The sequence below is a fragment of the Antennarius striatus genome, chromosome 12 (genome assembly GCF_040054535.1).
Source record: "Antennarius striatus isolate MH-2024 chromosome 12, ASM4005453v1, whole genome shotgun sequence".
In the NCBI taxonomy this organism is placed as follows: domain Eukaryota; kingdom Metazoa; phylum Chordata; class Actinopteri; order Lophiiformes; family Antennariidae; genus Antennarius; species Antennarius striatus.
This window is the reverse complement of record NC_090787.1, coordinates 12,812,712-12,822,500: the sequence shown is the minus strand read 5'-3', so window position 1 is coordinate 12,822,500 and position 9,789 is coordinate 12,812,712. Positions and strand designations below refer to the sequence as shown.

Genomic DNA, 9,789 nt, shown 5'->3' with positions numbered 1-9,789 from the left:
CACTTGTTTTTTGTGATGCCTGAACAGAGGGGTGGGATTGGATGAATATATTACTGTCTATATGAAATGTACACACTATGACTGAGTAAAAAATACATTAATGATCTAATGAATCTTTACACAGGTCCGCAGAACCATGATTTGCCTTGTTATATCTTGACCACATTAATTAAAGCAATGTATTCACACATACACACACATTTACTTTATGTCCATATGCACCAACTAAAACAATGCAGTATTCCCCATCTGAAGATTAGAGCACAAAAACCCCCAAAAAACAACGCAATCTAGTTTTGATAAGAAGTCATTTAATACATGAAATACCAAAAATCTGCCAGCACGCCACATGATATGAATATGAATCACATTGCATTTCTACCCCATCTTATATTTAGATGATTTATTTATTTGAAACCAATTGGGGAAAAAAAGAAGCGATAATTTTTCATTATGTTACTTCACATCAAATGGATGGTTGCCATGACTTAGGTATTTATAAAGAATAAGATTTGTCCAGGGCAGCACGATGGCGCAATGGGTAGCACTGTCACCGCACAGCAAGGCGGTTCCGGGTTCGAGTCCCGCTCTGTGTGGAGTTTGCATGTTCTGCCCATGTCTGCGTGGGTTCTCTCCGGGTTCTCCAGCTTCCTCTCACCTCCAAAAACATGCGCTTCAAGTGGATTGAGCTTTCCAAATTTTCCATTGGGGTAAATGTGTGCATGCGTGTTTGTCTGTGTGTCTCTCCATGGCTCCATGGTGGACTGGCGTTGCACCCGGAGTGTACCCTGCCTTACGCCCCCAGTTGGCTGGGGTAGGCTCCAGAATTCCGTAACACGCAATGGCGAAAGAACTGGGTATGACGATGAATAAATGCATGAATAAATAATTGAATTGAATAAAAAATTAAATTATTTATTATACATAATTAGGTTAATGAATTTACAAATCAACATATTTGCAGCATCCCCAATTTGCACCTTACTTTTATTATTTTAATATTATTAATAAACAAACAACAACTAAACTATTATATTAAAGAGTTTACCATCTGAAAAAAGAGTGGCATAATTTTTATTATTCAGGTTGTCATACAATGATACAATCATTAAACTCAACATAAAGAAAATATCAATCTGAGCTTCTGTAACTCCAATTTAAAATGATTTAGAACAGGTAGCAATTTGTAAGATGTTATTATGTCTGTTTTAAATGTATGATAACTTTATGTAAGTGATATCTGTCATAATGGCCACCTTGTCACTGTGGCTGCAGCACAATATTGTTACAAGTACTAACAGGACCTATCACAGAATGTTGCCAGACATTCAGGTTAAATATGACAAACAACTGTGAGTGCATTTTTGTATAGTCTTTTTCACGTTTCATGTTTGGATTAGCAAGTATCCACTGGGATCAGTGGACTTTCATCGTGTTGGAGACATGCAGTAATTTGCTGCCATGGGTGGTCAGACTGAACCGTATGGGCAGAAGCTCTGGAAAAGACGATGACAAAAGGCATATCTTCTCTAAATGAGAGGTTAAATGGCACCCTGCCTTGTAAAGATTGGAATTACTGGCACATGGACCTCTAAATTGAGTTTAAATAGTCTTAACTTGATATGTGAGATGAATGGGACTCCAGCTTTACCGATTACCATTTCACATTGTATTAGAATGTTTTATCACACCCCTACTTAGAATATCTCCAGTCAATTTCAATATGAATATGAGCCTGTTTGTATTTATAAATGTAATTACTGTCTGTCTGCGATATTTGCAGGCTTGTCAAGTAGAGAGGTCTGTGTGCAGAATAAAAGCAAAAGCTCTCATAATTATGTTTACATCCGGGGATGAAAATCCCAGGGTTGTAATGATCAGTAATTATAAATACTTTCCAACATGTCTACTTCCTCAACTGGGACTATTGTTTGGTGTGAAGTGCAGAGTTTATGCAGCTTAATTATGACATTGTACACTCCTAAATGCAGCAGTCTGCTTCAGCTCTACGTTTCCAATACATAATCATGTTCAAGTCTGACTTTTAAAGAGCTCATTACAGTTAGTTTTCTAAAGAGCAGCTTATTAAACAGTTACCTAATAAGCATCGTTGGTGGTGCAAATTGGTAAAAATGGTAATGAGTCTGATTAGGCCACGTTTCAATTACGACAGCTTTCACTTCTCTCTCTCTCTCTCAACCCTTCCACCTTCCCCTCCCCCAAACCAAAAAAGAGGAAAGAAATTCCAGCTTTTTATGCTTGGGAATCCTCCTGGAAGGCATTTTGCTCTCTTGCTCTCTCCCTCTTTATTTCTGTCTCTCTCACACACACACACACACAAACACGCACACACATTTACACACACACTCATGTTCACACAGAGGAAAAGAAAACCGCTCTGCCACCTCTGTGTTTCCTTTCAGCAGCACAGTAATGAATAGAGAAGTGTGCAAGCAGCAGTCCAATTTACGCATTGGGAAATTGGATAGACAGAGTGGAGGCCCACTCTTGTTTGCTTAAAAATGGCCTAGGCTGCCAGATTAATAGTTCCCAAAAAGGTCAGCATCTCTGTTCCATCGATGATGATCAGTGAACCAAAAATTAAACACCATACATAGCATAACACAATGTCAAATTACCAAATTTTTATTTACTTTTTTTCTTTTCATTTTAACATACATAGAGATAAAACAATTTCTGTGTTTTATTTCATTTTTTGTTTTTAAACGTGAATCAAATTATGACCAAAAATTTGATAAATATTTGACCGGCAAGACTATTTTCCTGGACCAACAATCATCTCTAATTTGCCAAAGAGTATCTTCAGATCTATAAATTGACAAACGCCGTGATCCAACAAAGGCTGTATTTGTTGGTGGCTCATCAGCGGAATTTGAGCTTTGCCTCGAGGCGATCTGAAAACATTCCACTTGTGGAGTGCTCTGTAATTAATTTAAAAGAAAGACAGAGAAACCTGTGGATGTTGTATTTGAATTTCCCTTTAGATGAAATAAAGGACATTTTATCACAACACAAAAGTGTGATATCATTCAAAGTTTACAAATAAGGACTGCTACTAATGATTTATTTACTTACTAATTAAGTACCTCTACATATATTTTTTTTACATCAAATGAGATGTCATAATTGATATATTTTAAAGTATTTGGTGCTTAGGGAGATTAAGATCGAAGGGCATCAGCAAGATATATACCTCCCTCTGAGTCCAAGGCCTGATGACCCTGGTGAAGCTTATGAATGATGAATACGATGAATCTTGAAAACTAGATGCTGAGGTAGAGGGTGCACCTTACAGTAGTGCAAGAACTGGAATAGGGAGAGTCATGTTTAGAAAGACAGCAGCAAGATGATTGGATGACTGACAGTATGTAACTGTGCTGTTGGATGTTTGGGATCGGTCGAGGAGAAGAGTTAATAACAATTAATGATTTCACTGTAATAACAGGACAATAAGTTTGATTGTGACTGAGGTGTGTATAAAGAAATTACATCAGAAATAGTATACGTGTTGAGTTTGCAGAGGTATATTCTTCCTTATTGTTCATAAGGAAGAATATACCTTGTCCGCAAGCATTTCTATCTGTGCTTGCGGTCATTTTTATGTTTATGTGTGTGTGTGTGTGTGTATGTGTGTGTGTGTGCGTGCGTGCGTGCGTGCATGTGTGTGTGCTGAGCTGCTCACAGAGAGTGTTGGACATGTGCGATTGCAGCGGTGCTGCTCGGCTGGGGTTGTGGCAGAAAGTGGAACTGCAGTATATGGTGGCATTTGTTTGTTGTTATGCCAGCGCACCACGGGCCACATATATGACAGACAACCATGCACACACTCAGATCTACGGGCAATTTGAGAAAGGCCAATTAACCTGAAGTGCATGTATTTGGAGGTGGGAAGAAGTCGGAGAACGTGCAGAGAACACACACAGACACGGGGAGAACATGGAAGCTCCACACAGAGCGGGACTTGAACAGCGCTACCCACTTTGGCAATTTGCCACCCTATATGTGTGTGTGTTAGTGTGTGTGTGTGTGTGTGTGTGTGTGTGTGTGTGTGTGTGTGTGTGTGTGTGTGTGTGTGTGTGTGTGTGAGTGTGTGTGTGTGTGTGTGTAAACGATCAATACTTTTCGTAGGAATAACAATGTCTCTGTTGTATTTTAAATTCTATGGTTTATAGATATTATGATAAGAAAAACTAGTCATTGTGTCCATTTAATAGAAAAAAAATAGAAAAAAAAAATTCTGTCTTTGCATTTTTACCGTCTGTATTTAAGGATATTTGTCCCCAAAGAGAAAGTGCCTCATTCCATGAATTTGAAACTCAAGTTATTTTTCATATTATGAGTGAAAGTCTCTGTCTATTTTAAGCAGGATACTGTATTCACAATATCATCTTGGATGGTTTCTTTTTAATAAAATACTAATACTCAGAACTCGAGTGCACTTTGTGGGTAGCACTGATTGACCAAAGTGGCATATTGTTCTGAAAGGTTTAACAGTAATTTAAGAATCTCACTCAATAAGCTGCTATTGACAAAATGTGCCTTGAGTGTAAATGAGCTCTGCTGAATGATTATACAGAAACCATTATCTTGACTGCAGTGTCAATAAATCCTGTGAAGACGACACTGCGCTAGTTGTTATTGTACAAATGCTCTCAGGTTTGTTTTAAAAAGACCATTTTTCACACCAATAATTTGAAAATAACTTGACAGTTTGGTAAACCTGTATTATTATGTTGAAATATCAAGGAAAAACAGGATGCCCTGGAAAATAATTTTTCCTATTACAAACTTTTGCACTACACCCACACCAAACAGCTGACCAGCAATGTTGTAGATAACTAATAAGTCAGTGCAGGTAGACCAACTGATGACCCGTGGGCCACATCAGGACCTTGAAAAGTTTCCATTTGGACTGTAAATTTTTTTGACATAGAGGGAAAAGAGATAGGTCTGCTTTTAAATTTAATTACTAAATGGATTGGATAGTTTTAACTTTAACAGGTATTAAGTGAGCTGATCTAAACAATTTGGTGACCTGAGATCTGAACATTTAATATTTCTTATCGTCGCTACTCTTGTTGTTGTTTTTGTTGTTGTTCTTGTTGTTCTTGCTGTGGTGATGGTGGTGATTTTATGTCACTATTATGGGTTATGGTTAGGACCAGTCTGAACTCTGTAGAGAAGGGTTAAATTTCTGACTTTCTGGACCTCTTACTAGTAAAGCAGTTATAAGTGACTTATTCTCAAGGGTGCCATTGATGCGGTATCTTTGTTTTATACGCAGTTAAATTAAACACTATTCAATTATTTTTTTCTTTGTTATGTTTAATGCATAAAATTTTCTGTCAGTTCAGGAACCTTTTTTTTTCCAGAATTAGTACTGTGCTGTCTTCTCCTTTTTTAATTTTTTCTTTTTCTCCTTACACGTTTTTCATTTCCTAGGATGACTGACAAGCACGTGAGCCATAGTGTGGATATCGGGGAAAAAGACACCTCGTAAATTAACACAATTAGTGTGGCATCATCCTGCTAATTACGTGCTAGTGTGTAGCGTGATGGGTGTGTAAATAGTTGGGAGGGAATCAGAGGCGATTCTATGGACAAACACTACTGTTGGCAACCGGTCTGTTGACTGCTGTGTTGACTGCTTGGTGCCTAAATCTTGTGATATTATATTTTTGATCAGATTAGTGTTGGTGTTAGATGTGCATACTATCTGATTTTTCTGAGCTGCAACCTCTCTAATAGTCTATATTCTTTGGGGGTATGGTACATCCTCTGATAATCGTAAACAGAAAAAAAAATGACAGCATGTGTAAGAACTTTTATTTGCAGATTGTCTTTAGGGTCTAACATGATTATTTATGTCACTCAAACCCTTAGGGACACACAAGAGAGACTGGGAGAGACTCCAGAAAAAGACAAGTGAAGATTTTTTTCCCCTCCCTCACTCTGTGGATGAGGAAGCAGTAGGCAGACTGGATGTGGATGTAATTCATGCTGGGCTGAGGGGTTTGTGTGATGAAAGCAACAGAGCGCTGCCAAGGAAGATTGCTTTGCTGCTCTCCTCCAAGCAGATTTAAAACTATCTCAGAATGCCTCAGATGAGAGTTGGATTATAGACTGACCTGCAATGTCTGTGTCATTCTGCTCTGTGTTGAGTGGATTATACCACCCAACACACAATGTAATGGCTCTCATATCCTCATACCAAACATGATGTGTTTTCAGTTAGTATTATCTGATTATCAATTTGGAGACATCTTGGTATAATGGTGAACATTCATATAAAATGTTTTGATTTGTTATTTCATCTTTAACTTTTCACAGTATTTGAATTATGTACTATTTGATAATCATAGAGATACTAGAATGTTTCTTTTTCATTGGTTGCATACTGTGATTTAATTCTTATATTGGTGTTTTTCTTCTTTATGTGGAATAACTAGGTCTAAAGATGCAGTGGACCCCAGAGCATACACAATGGGCAGAGCAACACTTTGACATCTCATCCACTACCCGCTCACCAGCGCACAAAGTAGAGGCCTACCGGGGGCACTTACAACGAACATACCAGTATGCTTGGGCAAATGATGACATCTCTGCACTGACTGCCTCCAATCTTCTTAAGAAATATGCAGAGAAGTACTCTGGGATCTTAGAGGGTCCAAATGAAAGAGCCCTGCTGTGTTCCTACTCTGATGGCACCGCTGGACTCATGAATGGACGAAAGTCAGAGAATGAGTCCTGGCAGGAGGGGATTTACCCAATGAACTGTGCTCCAGATGTTATATCTGTGAGCAAAGCTGGAATGACAGCTACCCTACCCCCTACAGAGGTGTCGGCCAGCATAGGCAGCTCTCCGGGGGTTCCTAGCAGCTTGTCCGAGCCTAGCTATTCCAACAGCAACTGTGGAAGCCACACAGCCACAAGTCTCCACTCGGGTCTCCCCTCTCAGGAATACACTACCAGTTACAATGGCTCCTACCTGCATTCTAGCTACAGTGGCCAGAGTACCCCAGCACTCCCCTCCCCACACCCCTCTCCTTTGCACAGTGCTGGACTGTTACAACCACCACCCCCACCTCCTCCCCCTACCTTAGTGCCGAGCTACAATGCTGGGTCTCCAAACCTTCCCAGCTACAATTATCCTCCAACAGGGTACCCTTCTCAGACTGCTGTTGGCCCTGGTTATAGCCCTGGGGGAGCACCCCCTCCTTCTGCTTATCTGCCATCCGGTATTGCAGCTCCTACTCCAATTCCTCCTTCCACACTGCCTGGATACACCTACCAGTCCCATAATCACACACCGATTGCGCCAACACCTTTGAATGGTAGCACATCACATTCATTAAAACGAAAAGCTTTCTACATGAGTGGACATGGAGATATGGATTCTACCTTTGGCAATTTCAACTACAACCAACAGCGCTCATCGCAGAGTCCAATGTACAGAGCCACAGACGGCAGTATCTCAGACTCCAACAGAGGTAATGGCTTTGACAGAAATGCAGAGGCATCATCTTTAGCATTTAAGCCAACCAAGCAGCCAGTGTCCTCAGATCAACAAAGGAAATTTCTTATACATTCTGGCAGAGCACTAACTCCTCCATCATATGGATCAACCAAAAGTTCTGTGGGTGATCTCAGATCGGGTGAACCCTACAGCAAGTTCGGATCCCCCATTATGAGTGAGCAAACTGAAGAGCACAGACAGCGCCTCTCGCACTCCCTCACAGGGCCTGATATTGGTGCGTCTACCTCGTCCATCCATGCTGCAGAAGAACAACTGAAAAACAGTGACTCCAATATGGTGGAGATGGTAACCACAGAAATTCTACAACAGGGTCCACCTGTGGACTGGAGTGACATTGCAGGTCTGGATATGGCCAAAGCATCTATTAAGGAGGACATTTTATGGCCCATTTTAAGGCCAGATATGTATAGTGGACTCGCCACATTACCTCGGAGCCTCCTTTTATTTGGACCTCAGGGAACTGGTAGAACGCTGCTAGCCCACTGTATTGCCAGCCAATTGGGGGCTGCCTTCTTGCAGCTCAACAGCTCAGCTTTGGTGACCAAGTGGCTTAGCGAAGGGGACAAGATCATCCAGGCCTCTTTCCTGGTGGCTCGGTGTCGCCAACCAGCTGTGCTATTCATCAGAGAGGTGGACCTTCTGCTTTCAGCTCAGCTCAGTGAGGAGAGCCCGGTGAATCGGCTCAAGGCTGAGCTCCTCATGCAGCTTGACAGTATTCTGAGCTCTGCTGAGGAGCACGTCCTGGTAGTATGCTCTACCAGTAAGCCTGAAGAGATCCCAGAGTCCCTAAGGAGGTACTTTACCAAGCGACTGCTCATCCCTTTGCCTGATGGGACTGCACGACACCAGATAATCAGACAACTACTCTCACAGCACAACTACTGTCTTAGCGACAAAGATATGTCTCTACTGGTTCAGAGGACAGAAGGCTTTTCGGGACTAGATGTGGCCCAACTGTGCCAAGAGGCTGTGGTAGGTCCTCTCCATGGCATTCCTGGTTCCGATCTATCAACCATTCATTCCGCTCAGATGAAGCCAGTCTCATACCAAGACTTTGACAATGTATTCTGTAAATTTCAGCCCAGCATATCACAAAGGGAACTTGACATGTACACTGAGTGGAACAAAATGTTTGGTTGTAGTCAATGAGAGACCTTTCTTTAATCCTAGTTTTACTTCAGATACTGATAGTGTCTGGCCTTTAGTGAACAGAAATATAACAGCAGTGTTGACATGAACATCTATAGAGCAAAGGGAATGAACGTGAAAGCTTCGGAGAGAAGATTGCAGTCTGGACATCACACATAAGTATAAATTAATTGAATGCTTTATGTGGCTACAATGTACTCACAACTCAAACGATTTGAAGAAGATAACCCCTGTTTTTTGTATATATACATATAAATATATAAATATTTACATATATACATACAGTTCTGCTGATCTTTACATTTAGTTGCTATCAAGTGCCTGAGGTGGTGCTGTTTTTTTTTCTTCTCACAATCCTCATTGGTGTGCTAATACATAAAAAAAGCTTTAAAATGAGACAAAAAACTTACTTTCTCTTTTTCATGAAAACAGTCTTCTGCAGCTGTGTCTGTTTTGTGGTCTCTGTGAACAGTTGTGGTTGATTTGACCTGATCAAATTTATCTCCATAATTACAGTTTAACTTCATCATCTTACACAGGTTTTATGTATATGTAAATCTTTTATTTACAATATCATTGGTATACTTTCTTGCTGGAGCAATGCAATTTGTTTCCTAGCAAACTTAATTCTGTTGCTCTAATAGCCTCTTCACTATAGAAGAAAAGACAAAAACATTATTTTACAAACAATAAATGACTTTGTAATTGCTGTTAAAATATTGTTACAGTAGTGATTTAGTGTTTCACTTCAGTGTAAAATCTACCATTATTTATTTTGATGTTCTCTATTTGAAAACTCAGGAAAGTGTTAATGATGTGTATAGTACCTCACAAGTTTGAGTCGAGGCGCATGCTGAGAGCATTTGGCTTGTGAAATTTGAAATTCCATCATTAAACCATGTAAAGCTACATAATACAGTACCTCAGAAAGCTCAATATGGAATGAGAAGACTCCTACAATGAATGTCTGAGAGTATTTCTACTTTATTTATGTGACAACAAAGTCATTCAGTTGGGGCTCTTTACCCTTTTTATTTTAGCTTGTGGTGATGCAGAACTGAGAGAAATTCGAAAGGTGCAGA

The 9,789-nt window shown here is 40.0% G+C and overlaps 1 protein-coding gene across 1 annotated transcript in view; it reads left to right on the top strand.

The window, feature by feature from the left end:
* fign (fidgetin) overlaps positions 1 to 8,929 on the top strand; it is a 25,147-nt gene extending 16,218 nt beyond the window's left edge. The window contains exon 2 of the mRNA XM_068329815.1: positions 6,471 to 8,929. Within this exon, the coding sequence (XP_068185916.1) occupies positions 6,471 to 8,707 (2,237 nt within the window). The 3' untranslated portion in view covers positions 8,708 to 8,929. The remainder of the gene's footprint in view (positions 1 to 6,470) is intronic.
* Positions 8,930 to 9,789: the final 860 nt, after the last annotated feature.